The sequence below is a fragment of the Notechis scutatus genome, chromosome 13 (assembly GCF_049901735.1).
Source record: "Notechis scutatus isolate UNSWTSFEM ecotype Mainland chromosome 13, rNotScu1.2, whole genome shotgun sequence".
Lineage (NCBI taxonomy): Eukaryota > Metazoa > Chordata > Lepidosauria > Squamata > Elapidae > Notechis > Notechis scutatus.
The window spans coordinates 11177947-11198697 of record NC_142021.1 but is presented as its reverse complement, the minus strand read 5'-3'; the positions used below and the strand labels follow the sequence as shown (position 1 = coordinate 11198697).

Below are 20751 nucleotides of genomic sequence, written 5' to 3'. Positions count from 1 at the left end.
AGTTTTTTTTTTAAATTTTAAATATGGTTTTACATTCTGTAAGCTGCTTCGAGTCGCCAGGGGCGAATAGGCGGCAATATAAATTAAATAAATAAACGAACTCCGAGACAAGCATTTCCTCAAAGTTCCACTTTATTAGAGTTGTCATATTGGCACATCCGGGAAAACCCCAATCGGAGAGTTCTGGATTTTCCCTTCCCAAAACAGAAATCAAAGATCCATCCCCTGCGTCTGTCAATCCATCACATGGTCCAATCAAATCATCCCAACTGGAGACATCCCTCCAGTCACCCCCCTTCAAGTGCAGGGCAGCTTGCCCTTGACTCTCTGAGAAAGAATGTTGTTGTGTCTAATCTTCTACCTCTCTGTGAAATCCTCCCCCACCCCAGGGGTGGGATCCTAACATTTCGGTCCGGTTCTATAGAACTGGTAGCTCCAAAGAGCAGCAGACATTTAACTGGTTCGTGGGACGAGGTTTTGGTCTGCTGTTTGGCCCTCCCGCCCAGGCTCTATAAATTAAGTAAATAAACAGAGAACTTGCAATGAATACCAGACACAAGGAGAGAGAAAATGCCCTCTAATGCCTGCCTTTATATAGACACCTGTTAAAGAGGTAAATACATCTGTGGACCCACTCTTAGTCTTAAAAGGGCAATACCCATGCTGATTCATTCCTTTAGTGGCCCCCGTTTTCCTCCTCAGCTGCTTTGCGCAGCACAGCTGAGTGCCAGTTGGAGAAGGTAAATGCTTGCCGGAACTGATAGAGCGCATGTTCGTGCGGTGCACGTTTGACATGCATGTGCGCGCTCCCCCAAACCAGTTGTTATGCCGGTCGGATCCCACCCCTACCCACTCCCAAATTCCCAGGCACTGAATGTGGCAGCCTCGAAGCTTCCAAGTAAAAAATGGCATCCAAGGCTGACATCTACATTTGGATGCTTGGCGTGTACTTATGTCAGCTGAGGTGTCCCAGGGTCACATGATCCCCTTTCGCGACCTTCTTGACAAACTGATCTATGTAAGTTAATTGTCCTCTTTCCCTCCTAGACCGGTTGGATGATGTGGAACTGGCTGGTGTCTGCTCTCGCGGTGGGAGCCTCCGTGGTCCTGTACGACGGCTCCCCCCTGGTTCCTTCGCCCAATGTCTTGTGGGACTTGGTGGATCGATTAGGGTACGTAAACCATCAGCCCCGCCTTGGCCAAGCGTCTTATAATGGACCCTGGTGTGTTTTCAAAGGGTTTGGTCTCTCAAGGTATTGATAAACAAAGTTGATGAGGCTTCAGAAGATGACAAGGAACTTGTAAGAGTGTTTGCAGTGTGACTACTATTATGAGAAAACCCAGGAGCCATACACAGCACACAGAGGTTTAGACATTTAACAGTGTTTTATATACAAGACATATACAGAAATATATGTGGTAGGCAAAATACCTGACAAGCACTCAATCTTAACTCTACACAGAGAACTTGCAATGAATACCAGACACAAGGAGAGAGAAAACTCCCTCTAATGGCTGCCTTTATATAGACACCTGTTAAAGAGGTAAATACATCTGTGGACCCACTCTTAGTCTTTAAAAGGGCAATACCCATGCTGATTCATCTTCATTGCATCAGCCTTACATTGCATCAGCTTTACATCTAGTCAGCTCTTAAATCCCAATACCTTAACCTCCTATCGAGGAAGTCCTCCTAGATAATGAGAAGATCTCTTGCTCAGCTGGAGTTTTGAGAAGTAGCTTTGAGAAGCAGAATCAGGCTTGCCCTTTGAGGGAGGCGAACCTTCCTTGATTTGTTGCAAATTTTTTTACATGGTGGTCACGTGTCCTGCTTCAGATCTACCCCTTGTATAGGAAACTACTTTTTGCCAAGAGGAATTCTTTCTCCGTGTAGCTTATAGATGTTTGGAAAAGGGTTAACTGGGATCTTGGGAGGACCTTGGTGGGACATCTTGATGAGAGAAAACCAGGCTGTGTGTGTGTGTATAAGCTTTTCAAACTTTTTTTTAAAAGTTTGTGTTCCCCTCTGCAAATCCTTCACTTGGCAGTAGAAATTAATTTCCTGAGATTCCTTGAAGAAACTCATGGCTGAGATTAGCAACCATAAACAAGGATTGTTTTTCTCTGGCCACAGGATTACCATCCTTGGGACGGGTGCCAAGTGGTTGGCAGTGCTGGAAGAGAAGAATCTGAAGCCATGTAAGTATTAAGGCACCTGTTGGGGTTTTGCATCACACAAAACTGTGGTTTGTTCAACCATGGTTTGGCTTAATTCACACGTGGTCCATAACCACCCAGATAACCACCATGTTATGGCCAAAGTGACTGAACCTGGTCACCCTTTTCTTGTTTCCCTTCAATTTTGGAGCCTAGTTCCCTCCTGCCCATCTCTCATTCCATCCCATAATATTTCCAAGGAGTCGCTACCTTATCGCAAGCCAGGATCTTAGCTGCATGAATAGAAAACCAATCAGCAAGTCTCAAGATAATGAGACGTGCACTTAACCATGAGCTCTGGCTTTGGCATGGCTTGAAGCTGGACTTGACATGGTGGAATGTCATGGCGACGTTCTCACCATCTTGTAAGCCATGGATTGAAACATTTGTGGGCCCCTTGAAGAGGTGGTGAGACGTTTTGAGTATAGTGGGCACCATGTGAGCTTCTTTTGAAATGTTTTGGGCATGAGACCTCTTGTGTTCCTTTAGTCTACTGGCCTGAGTTTAGAATTTCCCCATGGTGGTTGATTCTACTTGGCCTGGTTGAATCTGGGAGTCCATCAAAAGTTGTTGACTTCAACGCTTGGAAGCCCCAGCTGTGATCAGGCCAGATCAGCCTCACCACAACTGGTTCTATGGTGTTGTGGTCTGCTGACGACTAGCGGAGCTGGCAGCAGATAGTGAGGAGGTTGGGGAGGAACATGGAGGCTGAGGAAGGCTCGGAGTAGGGCTCTGCTTCAGAGGCAGAGATGGGGCCAGGGCAGGCTGGCAGTCCTCAGCTGCCTTTGGGCTCGGACAGCATTGAGGCGGGGGAGCTTCTGGAGCCGGTTCCTAGCCTGCGCATGCACAGAGCTGCCAAAAAGAAAAGAACAATTACGAACTCAGGGTCGACGTGGGAGTAAGGCCACAGGTAGACAGTGAATGGCCCCTCCCATAGGGATTAAAAGAGGAACAAAAGGGGAGGGGGCTTTTGCAGGAAACCGTTCACTGCAGCGGTGTGAAGATCTGCCTGTGCATCTCAGAGTCTCTGTGCCGAGTCCTTCCTTGTCAGCACTGTGTTTGGAAATAGTTACTTGGCAGCTCTCCAGGCTAGATAAGGTCTGTGCTCCTAATTGCACCCTTGAAAGACTATTTGCCAGGCCTTTGGCTGAAGGTGAATGCAAGAAATTCACCTTCGTTTAATAAAAGGGGTTTTGCCCGGAGAAAGAGTCTGCTTAGTGCTTTTGGGGGAAGCCTCGACCAGAACAGATAGTGTGCTGCTCTCCAAGCCTCACAACACTGTTGTAATGGAGGGAGGGAGGATGAACCTGGATTTACGCCGTTGGTGTTTTCTCCTCAAGGTGAAACCCACAATCTTCAAACCCTCCACACCATCTTGTCCACCGGGTCGCCTCTCAAGCCTCAAAGTTATGAGTATGTCTACAAGCACATCAAGAGCAGTGTCCTCCTGGGCTCCATTTCAGGTACCAGAAAGCCACGTGCGAGACTTGTGCAGGTACAAGCAGGGTGGATTTGATTTAAATCAAGTCAGTTTAAATCGCGATTTAAATCACTAGTAAAAAAGGCTTGATTTAAATCCACTTGATTTAAATTGTAATTTTTAAAGAGCCACTGTGATGACCCGCCTTGGTATCAAAACAAGCACAGCCACAGAAAAAAGGTGAAGCCCCTTTTATCCCTTCACTTTGCTTCCAAGCTCCGAACATCCTTGACGGAAGACAAAAAACTCCCACACAAACAGTTACAAGAAGGAAAAAAGCAACACAACCAGGCAAGATAAGGGCTGGAGGACGTCCACAGGTAACAGAACACACACTGGGAAGGACGCCAAACTCAGAGAGGAACCATAAACTAGAGATATTTCCAAGCTTTGTTTCCAGCACTCGCCCGTACGCATGTCCGTCCTCTTATTCAGTTGTCACAGCTGCAGCCCATGAAGAGGATCAAGGCCCTCTCCTCCCCAGTAGACCATGTCTCTCCCTTATCCTCTCCTCCCTGCGTGCCCTAGGATGGAGAGGGGATGGACCCAGGTCCTCCTCTGACTGCTCAGCCGGCCTCTGCCCTTCCCCAGCCTCCTCCACAACTTCCGGAGCCACACGTCCACTCCCTGTCAGCTATTCCTCCTCTCCCTCAGAGCCAGTCTCCACCAGGGGCAGGACAGCCACTGTCATCTCTCTCTCCTGCATCAGCTCCTCCTCTGACCCGCTGTTGACTCAGCGACAGTCCCATTGCTGGTAATGCGCCAGGGATACAAGGTGAGGGACGTGGTGGGCAGCAGGTGAGTGGATGCCCACTAACAGGCGCTGCCATGATGGATCTGAAATGACAGGTGCCCTTTAATATTACATTTATACGTTCCTTAGAAGGCCTCCCTTTCATTTTTACTGCTTGCTTTTCCTCCTCACGCTTAGAGCCTTGTGGCACAGATGCATTTGCGGTGTACACAGTCATGCAGTTTGCAGTGTACACAGATTTGCAAAACAACGGGATAAAGGAATATTCCTGAACGGTGTTTTATGATTTATCCCATGGTTACTGTGAAATTGCGTGAATGCGTCCATGCAGGGCATGTTATCTCAGCTTGCAGAGCTTGGGTTCATGGAATGAGTTTAACCCCTCCCAAAAAATGTAAATGTTGCAGAATATGCAGCCTCGTGCTGCATAACTAAGCTCCGTTTCATGCTGAATGAACTAAATTATGAATGTATCTTAAATAGAAAACTAAAAAATAGATTATTTTTTACTCCATAAGCATTTTAATAAAATACATTTGATAAAAAAAGTCCTCACAGTCTAATTTTTTTTCTAATTATACACAAAATTTGCTTATTGGACGTAGGAATCTTGATCTTTTGGTGAACTGTCCTGATAAAATTTTCTCTCTCTCTCTCCCTCTCTCCCTCTCTCTCTCTCTCTCCCTCTTTCTCTCTCCATCCCTCTCTTTCTCTTCTTTCTCTTTCTCCCTCTTTTTCTTTATTTTTCTCTCTCTCTTTCTCTCTCTGGCCCCTCTCATTTTAGGAGGCACCGATATAGTTTCGTGTTTTATGGGTCATAATGTCACCATCCCAGTTTACAAAGGCGAGATCCAGGCACGGAATCTTGCAATGGCGGTAGAAGCATGGAATGAGCAAGGTAGGTCCGTTAGATCCAACTCACCTTCCTGGACTTCTCTCGGATGGTTTCTTCCAAATCAGAGCAGTGAAAAGTGGAACAAATTATTTGGAACATCTGAAGGTCATTTCTCAAACTGGGAATTTTCTCCTGTCCTGATGGAGAAGGTTTGTCCACAGGAGCGGGACCTGTTTGGTGGCCTTCACTTCTTCTCTTCCTCCGTTTTCTTGCAGACGTTTCGTGACCCAGGTAGGCGACATCATCAGTGCTAGAAGGGAGTGGGATTTGCTCTCTGCTTTATACCCCAGTACAATACCGCCAATCAAGCAACTACCAACTCGGTCAATCAAAGCCTAATCAAGTGACCACCAAGAAGAAAACAACAGTCAGGACAAGCTAGTTGTCTATATATAAATAGAGAGCAAACCTTTCTAGCACTGATGATGTTATGTACTTGGGTCATGAAACATCTGCAAGAAAAACACCAAACTCAGGATCCAACAGCCCTCCTCCTCCTCCTCCTCCTCCTCCTCCCTCCTCCTCCTCCTCCTCCTCCTCCTCCTCCTCCTCCTCCTCCTCCTCCTCCTCCTCCTCCTCCTCCTCCCTTTTCTCCATTCCAGAAACCCCATTTCCTTCTAGCACTGATGACGTTACGTAGTTGGGTCATGAAACGTCTGCAAGAAAACCACCAAACTCAGAGAGCACCAAAGATCCCACAGTTCAACCCTGAGCTACAAATTTTCCCTTCTATTGGTCACCTAAATTGGTAGATTGGATTGATGAGGGGCAGGACTACCCATGTCAAGGAAGTAACCTCTGCCATTGTCAGCCGAGAAACGGAATCAGGTGTCCATCAGCAGAGCTGACACTAAGCCCTGTGTAAACAGTGAAACAATACTTAAACCAGGAGGAAGGGGCAATAATCCTTTTATTTGATTTTATTTTTTTCAACCAGGAGAGCCTGTTTGGGGAGAAAGCGGCGAGCTGGTTTGCACCAAACCTATGCCTTGCCAACCCACACATTTTTGGAACGATGAAAACGGCAACAAGTACCGAAAGGCGTATTTTTCCAGATTTTCAGGTATGTGGTGAGACACCTGTACCCTTCAAATTGAGACTTCCAGAGGTGCTTTTTTTTTTCCCCAGGGGGCACCTGGATTTTCTTGTTTTTCTTGGAAGACGTTTCGCTTCTCATCCAAGAAGCTTCTTCAGCTCTGACAGGATGGTGGGGAACGGAAGGATTGATGCTCCTTGCAGACTGCTAGTCATTTGCACCCTTTTGAGGGTCGTTGAGGCCACTTGGAGGTTTAGCACTAGTAGGAATAGATTTCCAGAGGAAAAACAAAAAAAAATAATAATATTGCAGACTACAGGAACCAGGAGCACCACTCAGGTGACCCAGAGGACACAGATAAACCTCCAAGTGGCCTCAACAACCCTCTAAAAAGGATGCAAATGACCAGCAAATAAATCCTTCCATTTTCTTCCACCATCCTGTTAGAGCCGAAGAAGCTTCTTGGATGTGAAGAGAAACATCTTCAAAAGAAGAAAAAAAGAAGTCCAGTTGCCTCCTGAAAAAAAGCAACTTCAGGGCAACCATGACCTGGATGACGGAGAATCTCGACAGACCTTCAAACTGGGACTGTGTGTGTGTATATATGTGTGTGTGTTTGCTTTCCAGCCTTCCTAGTGCCTTTACAGTAAACTAATATTTGAACACACCCACCTAGAATTGCCGTGAGGACCAATATTTGCCTAGGGATTTGCCAATCCGGCCTCTGGATCCTTGTCTCGATTTGACTTTCTGATTTCCTTTTGCTCTGCCAGCAAAAGAGGAGAGCATTTTGTGTGTCATTCCTTCCCCTCTTTCAACACCTTTTCTGGCTTCTGGTTTCCAACTGGGTTTTATTTTGCAATGCAAAAAAAAAGAGAGAGAAAGAGAGGCCGGCAGCTCCCGAGGCTCCGATGGTGTCGCCCGTCAGATATCACAACTCTCCTCGTTAGTCTCTTCCGACACGCACAACCTGAGCTGCGATGGTGTGGCCCCCCGTTCGCAAACCTCTAAAAGGCAAAGGTGGGGAAGTCTCGTGTGTGTGTGTGTGTGTGTGTCTGGGGAGGGCAGATTTTTCTGACAACATTGTCAACATCGTCTTCTTTAGTCTCTTCCGACATAGAGTAGAATAGAATAACAGAGTTGGAAGGGACCTTGGAGGTCTTCTAGTCCAGCCCCCTGCTTAGGCAGGAAACCCTATCCCATTTCAGGAAGGAAGAAAAGGAAGGAAGGAGTTGGAAGGGACCTTGGAGGTCTTCTAGTCCAGCCCCCTGCTTAGGCAGGAAACCCTATACCATTTAAGACAGGAAGGAAGAACGAAAAGGAAGGAAGGAAGGAAGGAAGGAGTTGGAAGGGACCTTGGAGGTCTTCTAGTCCAGCCCCTGCTTAGGAAGAAAACCCTATACCATTTAAGACAGGAAGGAAGAAAGAGAAGGAAGGAAGGAAGGAAGGAAGGAAGGAAGGAAGGAAGGAAGGAAGAAAAGGAAGGAAAGAAGAAGTTGGAAGGGACCTTGGAGGTCTTCTAATCCAGCCCCTGCTCAAGCAGGAGACCCTATGTCATTTCAGACAGGAAGGAAGGAAGGAGTTGGAAAGGACCTTGGAGGTCTTCTAGTCCAGCCCCCTGCTCAAGCAGGAGATCCTATGTCATTTCAGACAGGAAGGAAGGAAGGAGTTGGAAAGGACCTTGGAGGTCTTCTAGTCCAGCCCCTGCTCAAGCAGGAGACCCTATGTCATTTCAGACAGGAAGGAAGGAAGGAGTTGGAAGGGACCTTGGAGGTCTTCTAGTCCAGCCCCCAGCTCAAGCAGGAGATCCTATGTCATTTCAGACAAATAGTTATCCAATCTCTTCTTAAAAACTTCCAATGTTGAAGCATTCACAGCCTCTGGAGGGATGTTGTTCCACCGATTAATTCTTCTCACCGTCAGGAAATTCCAGGTTGCTTCTCTCCTTGATTAGTTTCCACCCATTGCTTCTTGTCCTGCCATCAGGGGCTTTGGAGGATAGCTACACTCCCTCATCTTCGGGGCGGCCTCTGAGATACTGGAAGACTGCTATCATGTCTCCCCAGTCCTTCTTTTAATCTAGACTAGACAACGCACAACCCGAGTTGTGCAATTCTTCCAAAGGCTGCCAGAATGCAACATGGTGGCGCTTTAAAAAAACAAATAATGTTTTTGTGAAGATTTGAATGACCTCTTTGTGGGTTTTTCCTGGACAGGTGTTTGGGCCCACGGAGACTACTGCAAGATTAACCCCCAGACGGGTGGGATCGTCATGTTAGGCCGCAGGTGAGCTTGTTACTAAGAGGTGTGGTCACCCATTGGAAAAACGTCTGTCTGGATCCCGATTGGCTGAAGGAAGGATGAAAAGGATCAAGGGATCCGTTGTAGAGCAGAGACGGGAGTCCTTCTTTACCCGCAGAAAGTTCCAGGTTTAATTCCTGGCAATTTGGGGTTGGGGGGGGAAGTCCGATTTGCCATTTGGGACATTGTGGCCAGAGGAGATCTATCGATCCTTCTCTTTCTTTGATCAGCTTTCTGTTTTTGTAATGAAACTTGGAATATCTAGAGCCGTGATGGCGAACCTATGGCACACGTGCCACAGGTGGCACGCACAGCCATTTGTGCTGGCACGCAAGTGCAGGCAAACTTACCTCACTGTACATGTGCACTATGCCTCACAGCTGATTTTTGGCAGGTTTGAGGCCTTTTGGCCTCCCAAAGGCTTGAGGAAGGCTTCTGCAGGCTTCTGCAGGATTTGCAGGCCGAAAACTAGCCCTGTTTCGTCACTTCCTGTTTTTTCCAAAAATAGTGGAAGTGATGAAACAGGGCTAGTTTTCGGCCTGCAGAAACCTGCAGAAGCCTTCCTCAAGCCTTTGTGAGGCCGAAAAAGGCCTCAAATCAGCCAAAAATCAGCTGTGAGGCATAGTGCAGGTAAGGGGGCGGCGGTAGGTGAGTGGGTGGGTGGGGATTGCACCCACATGTGTCGGGGCATATGGGGCACGCATTGTCTTCTGGGTGCTGGCATACGAGTGCGAGCGTGCAAGCATGCACAATTTTTGGCACAGGAGCCCAAAAAGGTTAGCCACCACTGATCAAGAGAATATCTAGAGAAGGCTGCTAACTAGGAGCTTGCTTCTGGTGGAAACCTGTACAGGTAGTCTTCGACTTACAACAGTTTGTTTGAATTTACAATGGCATTGAAAAAAGGGACTTAGGATAAATTTTCACAGTTAACAACCCTATGGTCACCATTTATATCAAAATTCGGATGCTTGAAAACTGACTCATATTTGCAACGGTTTGCAGAGTCCCAGGGTCCTGCGATTACTTTTTGTGACCCGACAAATGGGGATGCCAGATTCACTTAACAAACGTGTTAACTAACCACTGCAGGGATTCGCTTAACCACGATGGCAAGAAAGGTCGTAAAATGGGGGCAAAACTCACTTAACAAATGCCTCACTTAACAAACCACACATTTTGGGCTCAGTTGTGGTCGGACGTCAAGGACTGCCTGTATAAACCAGAGGTCTAAGGGTGGTCAACCTGAATAAAATACAGGTACTCCTCGACTTACAAACGGCTGCTTAATGACCTTTTGGAGTTACGTAGACCTCAGAAAGGCTGCCTTGTGGCCCGTAAAGCAGGGGTCTCCAAGCTTGGCAACTTTAAGTCTGGAGGACTTCAACTCCCAGAATTCCCCAGCCAGTTTAAAGTTGCTAAGGTGTTGGAGCCTCCTGCCCTAAAGCCCTTCTGACCATCGTAAAATGTCACCTCCCCTGGTCACACGATCACGTTTTTGGCCCTCTGGCAAAAGGCTCACATTTATGACCAGTGGCAAAGTCCTGTGATGCCATGACTGGTTTGTGATATATTCTCCTCCCCCCCCTCCCCCCCCCCAGGATAATGGATTTGGACTTTGGCCCCAATTTTGGTCGTAAGTCAAAAGGCAATGAAATCTTTATATTGTGGGTTTGAGCTCCGAGCTTGGTGATTCGGTTGCAAACGTGTCCTCCCCATTCGAGGAGACGTTATCGGTCCAAAACAGTCCAAAATCAAACCATGTCTCAGAAATACCCAAAGAACATGCAAGCTAGTTTGCATCTCATAAAAAGGGATTGTCATGCCCTGTTGGAGTCTGAATCCAAGGAGAAAGACGAATAGCTGACAGGGAGTGGGAGCGTGGCTCCGTTGGCTGTGGAGGAAACTGGGGAAGGGCAAAGTCCAGCTGGGCAGAGCAGGGAAGAGGTAGAACAAGGGAGAGGGAGTTCAGAGGAAAACCCAGGCCCACCCCCTCTTCATCCTAGGGCATGCAGGGAGGAATGGAGAAGAAAGCAACTTGAGTTGTGTGGCTTACGGGGGAGGAAAGGGCCCTGATTCCCTTCATTAGCCAGCTGGGAATGAAAGTTTATAAAAACTGAATGCTGAGTGCGGCAGCTGCTGGGAGTAAACATGAGTTTATCTTGTGTTGACTTTGCTTATCTGTGTTCCCTGCCAGCCTGATTACCTTATTTTGCCTTGATTGGACTTATAGTTACAGTTTTTGTTAACCATGTTTTGGACTTGATTCTCTGCAGCCAAAGGCTGATCCTGGGAGAGTTTTTCTCCAGCCAGAAGGTAACCAGGACATTGGGAGCAAAATTGGAGCTCATAAAGTGACTCCTACTGATTATCTGACTGTGTTGCCTTTGTGCCACGCCTCTTTGGGTCACCACAGGGATTTAAAGGCCTGCGCTCTGACAGACGAGCACAACTCAAGCCGCACAAACGTCTCGAATGGGGACGACACGTTATGCAACCATATTGCTGAAGCTCGGAGCTCAAAACCGAGAATATAACTACCAACCCGAGCTACTGATATTCCAAAGACATTTCGATGAAATCCTTCCCTAAGGATTGGGGGCTTGGGGTGGGGGCACATTTAACCCGATGAGCATGTTGGCAAAGCAAGAAGGATGGTATCCAGCATTGCCATTTTGAGATGCTTTAATGATTTCTTTTCTGCTCATCTCTGTTTTTCCAGTGACGGCACGCTGAATCCGAGCGGAGTGCGGTTTGGCAGTTCGGAGATCTATAACATTGGTAAGCGGAATTTGATTTCTGTCAGCCCTTCAAGGTTAGGAAACAGGATTATTTATTTATATCAGGGGTCTTCCAACTTGGCAGCTTGAAGACTTATGGACTTCAACTCCCAGAATTCCTCCTCCAGTCATGTTAGGCCTTGGCTGAGGGTGCTGTGGGCATGGACTTAAAATAGCAATAGCACTTATAAACTGCTTCACAGTACTTTGCAGCCCTCTCTAAGCGGTTTACAGAGTCAGCCTCTTGCCCCCAATAATCTAGGTCCCCATTTTACCCACCTCGGAAGGTTGGAAGGCTGAGTCAACCTTGAGCCGGTCAAGATCGAACTGTTGGCAGTGGGCAGAGTTTGCCTGCTGCATTCTAACTACTGCACACCATAGAAGGAAAGGAAAGGAAAGGAAAGGAAAGGAAAGGAAAGGAAGGGAAGGGAAGGGAAGGGAAGGGAAGGGAAGGGAAGGGAAGGGAAGGGATAGCCCTTAGACTTAATATACTGCTTTACAGCCCTCTCTAAGCAGTTTACAGAATAAGCATATTGCCCCCAACAATCTGGGTCCTCATTTTACCCACCTCGGAAGGTGGGACCTTGGAACCTTGAGTCTGTCAGGATGGAACAGTTGGCACAAGGAAGGAAGGAAGGGAAGGGAAGGACAGTAGAAATAGCCCCTAGACTTAATATACCGCTTTACAGTGCTTTACAGCCCTCTCTAAGTTTACAGAGTCAACATATTTCCCTCAGTAATCTGGGTCCTCGTTTTACCCACCTTGGAAGGATGGAAGGCTAAGTCAACCTTGAACCTGGTGAGATTCAAACTGCCAAATTGCAGGCAGTCAGCAGACATAGCCTGCAGTACTGCATTCTAACCACTGCGCCACCGCGGCTCTTACAAGCTCTTATGGACGCTGCCACGGCTTTTAACCATAGCTTTCCTTGTCTGAATGGCGTCATTGCAATGGCTCCTGCATCCTCCATTTTCAAGGCCCTCCGAATATCTGGGGGAAGCTTCCCCCCCCCGCAGCGGTACTGAGCCTGTCCCCAGGGAAGAGGGAGCCACACAGGACCACTGTCCTCTGGGCATCATCCTTTCGCTGCGCATGGCAGCCATAACTCTTGGGTGGGCACAAAGAGGTTGTCAGCACACTGGGATGGATCGCGGGCAAGTGAATCGAAGCACTGTTTGGCTTGAATTCCCCCCTCTGTGGGAGCGATTTCAAAGGCCTTTCTCCCCACTCCCAAACCCACTCTTCTGGATTATTTTCTCCTCTTTTTATTTTCCTGAAGCAGCCTTTTGTCTCCCCCCTCAAAAAAGATTCCCCCTGCAAGAGGGCTGGAAGAGGGGAGGAGGTTAAGCTGTACCACATTGATTCTGATATCTATCTAATCTATTTTATCTATCTATCTATCTATCTATCTATCTATCTATCTATCTATCTATCTATCTATCTATCTATTTATCTTATCTTATCTTATCTTATCTTATCTTATCTTATCTTATATCTAACTACCTATCTTATCTGTCTGTCTCTATCTATCTATCTATCTATCTATCTATCTATCTATCTATCTATCTATCTATCTATCTATCTATCTATCTATCATCTATCTATCATCTATCTATCTATCTATCTATCTATCTATCTATCTATCTATCTATCTATCTATCTTAACTTATATCTAACTACCTATCTTATCTATCTATCTATCTATCTATCTATCTATCTATCTATCTATCTATCTATCTATCTATCTATCTATCTATATCTATTTATCTTATGTTATCTTATCTTATCTTAACTTATATCTAACTACCTATCTTATCTTATCTTATCTTATCTTATCTTATCTTATCTTATCTTATCTTATCTTATCTTATCTTATCTTATCTTATCTTATCTTATCTTATCTTCTTATATCTACCTACCTACCTATCTTATCTATCTTATCTTATCTTATCTTATCTTATCTTATCTTATCTTATCTTATCTTATCTTATCTTATCTTATCTTATAACTACCTATCTTATCTATCTATCTATCTATCTATCTATCTATCTATCTATCTATCTATCTATCTATCTATCTATCTATCTACCTTATCTATCCAAATGAAGATACTCATGGAAACTGGGTTTTCAAGGAAATCTGAACCAACATGGTATAGCTTAACTTCCTCCCCTCTTCCAGCTCTCTTATATATTGGCTCAGTCCTGTGAACCTTCTCCAAATATTCCAGCATTTTCCCAAGGAAAACAGTGCTTCTTTTTTTTCCCTATCCACTCTAATTTTTTAAAAGTAGTCCTTGACTTAACGACCACAATTGTGAATGAAATTTCTATTTCTAAGTCATTGCTAAGTCATTAAATTGAGTTGGCAAATGAACCGATTTTACAACCACGGCTGAGAGCATCCAATCCCTAAGATTTTGGAAAACAGCAGATTGGAAAAGAGAATCCATTGGACACTCCCAAGATGGATGGATTTCCTCAATTTCAGTGTTCATTTGGCATGCAATTCCCTAAATTCTAGAGAACATCATGTTGGAGAAGGCCATTCATGATACACCACGAGGTGGACTTTTTCAACCTTCGTGCACAAAACAGATGGGCTTCTCCAATGTGACGAGGTCTTCAGAACACCAAGTTGAGGAACACCATACTTACAACCTGTTGTCCGCTAGCCCCTCCAGCAGCCGAATTAGAAAAGGAGGAGGCGTGGGAGTCAGGAGTCAGCATCAAGGCAACCTGAGAGCTCCGCGGGGGAAGAGGGAATGGAGCTGTGAGAGAGAGGCAGAGCTGGAGCCTGGGCCGTCCGTCAGCCCTCAGATGGAGAGTCAACAGCCCTCAGATCTGGAGGTGGCTGAGGAGGAAGAGGAGGAACAGCCGGGTCCAGTGCCTGATGTATGGATGCGCAGAAGGCAGAGGAGAGGAGAGCAGTGGAAATCTATGGGCCGGTCCTTGGGATGGAAGAGCCACTCTGCTAGCGAGGCCTCACTCTAGCTCTGGGGATAAAAGGCAGGGGGAGGAGATGAATAGATGTGGTAAACAACTATTCATCTCCCTGCCAGTTGGATTTGTTAGAGATAAACTTTTTGCCAGGACTGTCGGCGTTCTTAATAAAGGAATCTGAGTTTACTTTAGAGGGTTTGTTGTGTTTGGGGAGCTGGGTCAGAACATCTGGGCTCAAAAGTTTTCAGAATTATTTGCCAGGGTTCCTGAGTTTCAGATGCTTCACCCACCATCTCGTTTCTCCTTCAGTGGAAGCGTTCGAGGAGGTCTCTGACAGCCTCTGTGTCCCACAGTACAACAAGCACGGCGAGGAAAGAGTGGTCCTCTTCTTGAAGATGAGCACCAACCACGAGTTCACGCCCGATTTGGTGAAGCGCATCAGGGAAGCGATTCGGGCGGCCCTTTCGGCTCGTCACGTGCCCAGTCTTATTCTGGAAACGGGAGGGATTCCGGTATGTTCTTAACTTTTTCTGTCCTCCCCCCGGAAGGAAGGAAGGAAGGAAGGGAAAAAAAAGAAAGGATGGATGGATGGAAGGAATAGGAAAAACGAAAGAATGGGTGGAAGGAAGGAATAGAGGAAGGAAGGAAGGAAGGAATAGGCAAAAAAGGATGGATGGAAGGAAGGAATAGGAAAAAAGAAAGGATGGAAGGAAGGAGAGGAAGGAAGGAAGAAAAAGAATGGAAGGAAGGAAGAGAAAAAAGAAAGAAAAAAGGAAAGAAAAGGAAAGAAAAGAAAAAGAAATAAAGAAAAAAAAGAAAGGAGAAAGAAACACTACTTTGGAATGACAATTAAAGCAATTATTTTTCCGGTGCCCACACGGAGTAGGAAAAAAGAAAGGATGGAAGGAAGGAGAGAAAGGAAGGAAGGAAGAGAAAGAATGGAAGAAAGGAAGAGAAAAAGAAGGAAGGAAGGAAGGAAGGAAAGAAAGAAAAGAAAGAAAGAAAGAAAGAGAAAGAAAGAAAGAAAGAAAGAAAGAAAGAAAGAAAGAAAGAAAAAAGAAAGAAAGAAAGAAAGAAAGAAAGAAAGAAAGAAAGAAAGAAAGAAAGAAAGAAAAAGAAGAGAAAGACACCACTTTGGAATGACAATCAACTAAAGCAATTATTTTTCCGGTGCCCACACATGCTTAGGCATCTTTTTATTTTTGTAAACTCAGATTGGAAAGCTATAAATAGTTTATCCATGTTGCTTAGCAACATCCATATGGGCCTTTCATGTTCAATAAGACTTACTTGTTCCTCCTCTAAGGAAAGAATAGTAAATCCCTGATAAATACAACAGTAGCAGTTTTATAAACCTTTCTCGGGGAAACTCTTGGATAGTTCTTAGCGGTGCCAAATAAAGGGACTTCGGGGTGAATGATTTTAGCCTTTGGATACATCCAAATGCAGCTGCCTTTCAAGTTGGCTCTGTTTCGCTGAATCAAAAGAGGAATAAAATGCACAAAGTAGTCTTGAACTCACAACAAAAAGGCCAGTTTTATAACTGAAACTGTACAGTTGCAGACTATTTTTCTCCCCATCTCTCCTAGGTGTTCATTATGTTTTTTCTTCAAGCTTAAGTGGATCACTCGTGAAATGCCATCATAAGCTGCAGGAAAAATATGTTGAAGGAAGAAGGGAGGGAGGTGAGAGGAAGGAAGGAAGAAGGAGAAATGAGAGAAAAGGAAGGGAAGGAGAGAAGGGAAGGTGAATGAAAGAAGGAAGGAAAAGAGGAAAGAAGAAAAGAAGAGAAATAGGAAGGGGGATAAAGATGAAGGAAGGAAGAAACCATGAGAGGAAGGAAGGAGAGAAATAAGGGAAGAGAGAAAGGAAGGGAAGAAGGGATGGGAGATGAGAGGAAGGGAGGAGAGAAGGAGAGAAATAAGAGACAGAAAGGAAGGAAAGAAGATAGTAGGAGAAATAAGAGAAAAAGAAGGAAGGGAGAGAAGGGAAGGTGAGTGAGAGAAGGAAGGAAAAGAAAGAAATGGAATAGAGGTGGACGAATCATGAAAGGAAAGAAGGAGAGAAATGGAAGGAAAGGAAGAAAGGGAAGAAGGGATGGAGGCTGAGAGGAAGGAGAGGAGAGAAGAGACAGAAAAGCAAGGAAGGAGGGAGGAGAGATGAAGGAAGGAGAAATAAGTGAGAGAAAAGGAAGAAAGGAGAGAAGAGAAGGTGAATGAGAAAAGGAAGAAAAGGAGGAAAGAAGGAAAGGAAAGAAATAGGAAGAAGGATAGAGATAGAGATAAGGAAGTAAGGAAAAAACCATGAGAGAAGAAGGGAGTGAGACGGAGAAAAAAGGAACGTAGGAGAGAAATAAGAGAGAAATAGAAAAGGAGGGAGGGAGGGCAAGAGAAAAGGAAGGAAGAAAGAGAAAAGAAGGAAAGGGGAGATATATATATAGAGAGAGAGAAGGGAGGGAGGAAGGGAAATAACCTATGGCTTTTAAATTCTTAAACCTTGGCTGCTTTGTATGCACTTCAACTCTCAAGAGTTCCCAGCATGAATGATGAAGGCTGCAGAGCTCTGGGATTTGAAGTCGAAATACCTTAAAATGGGCCAAGTTTGGCAAAACTTGAAAAAACTTAAAATGGGCCAAGTTTGGCCGGCTTAGATCACTAACCTGATCAAGCTACAGGGCATTTTTTTACAGGCGGCCTTTCCAGGCCAACCTGAAACCCAACCGTGCCATGGACCCTTTCGGTGACCTCCTTTCTTCTGCTTTCCTTCCCCACGTCTTCCTCCTCCCTCAGTACACCATCAATGGGAAGAAGGTGGAAGTGGCCGTTAAACAGGTCATCGCTGGCAAGGAAGTGGCCAAGCGGGATATCTTTTCGAACCCGGAGGCGCTCGATCTCTACCGTAATATTCCTGAGCTGCAGGATTTTTGAAGGCACCTCGTCTCTTCCCGTCTCTTGGTGTGTGAGTGTGTCTCTATGTGTGTTTGCGTGCCTCTGTGTGTGTGCGTGCGTGCATGTGTGCGTGTCAGATTATATCCGGTGTATATAATACGTATATGGATGATATCCATAAAAGAAACCAACTCGAGCGACCTTCTTTCCAGACGGGGGAACAAGGAAACAAAAAATAATAATCTGATTTATCCGAGTGCTTTCGGGAAACGACAAGGGCTTCAATTTAATTGGCATGGATTGGGAAGGATCTCCCTCTTGCTTTTCTTCCAGCTCAGAAAAAAACAGATAGGAATCTGAACTCTTTGGGGCAGAAATCTTCCCAACTTAGGTGCTAAAGGATGGTTGAAATGTCTTTATTGTTTGAAAAGCAAGGATGAGTTGGGGGACGCCAGGAGGAGAAAGGGGAGTTTGAAACGGCGGGCTGAATGTTTTTTGGCAGATGTTTCTCAGTGGTGAGAAGGAACCTCTGGAAGAGCCATTTGTTGCTTTGTCTCCCTTTTGTGGGGTTGCAGGAAGCTTGAAGAGTTACCTTCTCGGTTGAGGTTGAGCCGTGATGGCGAACCTATGGCATGTGTGCCGGAATTGGCAGGCAGAACCATCTCTCTGGGCCACGCCAGCTGCCACCTGTTGTTTTTCTGGGTTCTAGCACATGGCATGCACGCTGGTCAGCTGGTCTTTGTGTGTGCATGTATGCCAGGAACGCGGGAGTGCTGGAAACCAGAAGAGCAGCTCTCCGGCGCACATTGCGCGCACCGGGAAGCTAAATAGGAAGACCAGGTGGCTGGTACTCAGGTGCACGCCGGAAACCGGAAGCTCAGCTTTTCGTGCTCCCATGCATGCGTGCCGGGGAGCTGCTCTTCTGGTTTTTGGTGCTCCCCTGCGTGGCACGCACACTCCCATTTCGGGACTCAGTGCCAAAAAGGTTCGCCAACACTGAGATAGAACATTGGTAGGAAGATACGGAGTTCACCGCCATCTTGGAAAAAACAAGCTTTTATATAATGTGTCGTTCCCCCCACGGAATCCTTAACCCTGCCAACCAACTTTTCCACTTGAGAAAAGTTTGCTAGTGCGAGGGAACATTTGTTTTACTTTTTTTTTTTTTTTTGTTAAAAGAAAGAGAGAGAAAGAGATGCACTTTTTATTTAACTTTTTTAAAAAAACAAACAAACCCAAATCTTTATTTTTCAGGTCACCGTTGTAAAAAGGACTCCAATTTTGCAGAAAGATGAAAAGAAGTTTTTTGGGTTGGTGATCCTGGGCTGGTGTTCCTTTTCATGGGACCATCTAATCCAGGGATTTCCAACCTTGGCAACTTTAAGACTTGTGTACTTCAACTCCCAGATATTTCCTCAGCCAAAGCTGACTGGGGAATTCTGGGAGTTGAAGTCCAGAAGTCTTAAATGTTGCTAAGGTTGGAGATCCCTGATCTAATCGATGGTCGTCTCACTTTCATGGGCCTGTGGGATGTGTTTTTTTAAATCCAATCCAATGGCACTTTTGGTGCAGGTTTTAGGTTTTGGTGAAGGGTCAGAGGAGGGGAGGAAAAAAAAAACAGTTCCCCCCCTCCCCCAGCATAGAATTAAAAGCAAAACTTTTTAAGTTTTTAAAGTCTGAGGAAGCCTGTGGCAACATTAAAGTGTCTGGACTCCTGCTGGCTGGGGAATTCTGGGAACTGTAGTCCAGGCGCCTTATGGTTGCAAAGGTTGAAAGACACAAATGCTTAGATATTTACAAGGCAATTGCAGATCTTTCATGGCTGAGATCCTTGTTTTTAGAGTCACATCTTTTCAACAGGCAGGAATTTTGAGCCCAGTTTATTTTGCTTCTAATTGAGGATACTTCATTAGCCAAGGATCCTTTAAAACGGTTTCCTCTATGTGGCCAGGAGTTCCAAAGGCACTGACAAAAGCAACACGTTGCTTGTTGATGTCCTACAGAACCAATACAACAATTAAACCGCACTTAAACCACCTGGAGGAAAAAAATCCAGAAGAATTCACTTTGAGGTCAGGAATAAGGACCCTTATCCATGGTGCAGTGAGATGGCAGACCCATCCTCCACACCTGCCAGGTAGGAGTTTGGAGTCCAGCAGTTCTTGGATAAGGGAAGCCCTATCCCTTCTCGTCCAAGTGTGAGAAAGCGATTGTGCAACGTGCTTGTTTAAAAGTGGGTGTAAACACAAATATTGGGTGGAGGGAGAATTCTATAAGGTGAGTTCTGACTTACCTGAAAAGGAAGCCTCATATATATATATATATATAAATAAACTGTTTATTCCTTTATTATTATTATTTTTAAATGAATTTTTTAAGGGCATAAAAAGGACTAAAAATGTGGTCGGGGTGCTGTATAGCTGACTTGGTTTGTCAACAAGCGTTTTCTTCCCCTAAAAAATGGTTACAAGCCTATGGAAATAGGCCAATTAATTACACATTTCTAAAGGAAGTTCTAGGTATATTAAAAAAAAAAGGAATGGGGGAAAAATGGGGGAGGGGAATTGAATGAACGGCGGGCAAATTTTATTTCCTTTTTTTAAGAAAAAAAAAATCAAGATATTGAGGATGCTGTCTAATGTTTTACTGGATTGAAACTTAATAAAACACTAAATTCTCACCTGTTTTTGTTTTTTGCGTTGGTACCTGGACTCTGCCTTCAGTCCAAGATCATAGAACACAAGAACATCTTATCAAACGGTGCCTCAGCTTAATAGATGGATGGTTGGCGAGAAACGGTGCAGAAAACGTAATGCAAGGAACTTGTTTGTCTGTATATTTTTATGAACACTGTGGATTTAGTGCCGTTGTAGATTTTTATAGGGAGTCCTTGACATACAGCAGTTCATTTAGTGACTGAAGTTACAATGGCACTGAAAGAAAGTGACTTATAACAGTTTCTCACACTTAATAACTGTTGCAGCATTCCCATAATTATGTGATCAAAATTCTCTTTCTTTCTTTCTCTGTTCTTTCTGTTCTTCCCTTCCCCTTTTTCTCCTCCTCCTCCTCTTCCTCTCTCCCTCCCTCCTTCCTTCCTCCCTTCCTTCCTTCAGAACAAGGGCAAACAGTGGCAAGCACAACATTGCCACTGCTTCTCTCTCCCTTCCCCTTCCTCCTCCTCCTCCTCCTCCTCCTCCCTTTCTTTCTTTCTTTCTTTCTTTCTTTCTTTCTTTCTTTCTTCCTTCCTTCCTTCCTTCCTTCCTTCCTTCCTTCCTTCCTTCTTTCTTTCTTTCTTTCTTTCTTTCTTTCTTTCTTTCTTTCTTTCTTTCTTTCTTTCTTCTTTCTTTCTTTCTTCAGAACAGGGCAAACAGTGGCGAGCACAACATTCCACTGCCTCTCTCCCTTCCCTTCCTCCTCCTCCTTCTTCCTCTCCTCCTCCTCCCTCCTTCTTTCT

At 45.2% G+C, this 20751-nt stretch overlaps 1 protein-coding gene across 3 annotated transcripts in view; it reads left to right on the top strand.

Annotated features, from left to right (window-relative positions):
* The window catches only part of AACS (acetoacetyl-CoA synthetase), a 47786-nt gene extending 27500 nt beyond the window's left edge, over positions 1-20286 (top strand). Inside the window, exons 10-19 of one of the 3 annotated variants that reach the window (XM_087942983.1) lie at positions 1048-1172; positions 2135-2199; positions 3558-3680; positions 5236-5349; positions 6284-6409; positions 8599-8668; positions 11406-11464; positions 14716-14918; positions 17196-17360; positions 20018-20286. In XM_087942983.1, coding sequence (XP_087799109.1) covers positions 1048-1172; positions 2135-2199; positions 3558-3680; positions 5236-5349; positions 6284-6409; positions 8599-8668; positions 11406-11464; positions 14716-14918; positions 17196-17333 — 1023 coding nt within the window. In that variant the 3' untranslated portion in view covers positions 17334-17360; positions 20018-20286. Of the gene's footprint in view, positions 1-1047; positions 1173-2134; positions 2200-3557; positions 3681-5235; positions 5350-6283; positions 6410-8598; positions 8669-11405; positions 11465-14715; positions 14919-17195; positions 19975-20017 lie in introns of those variants that run through there. The other 2 variants (XM_087942982.1, XM_087942981.1) reach the window with 2 other exon arrangements.
* The last annotated feature ends 465 nt before the right edge of the window (positions 20287-20751 follow it).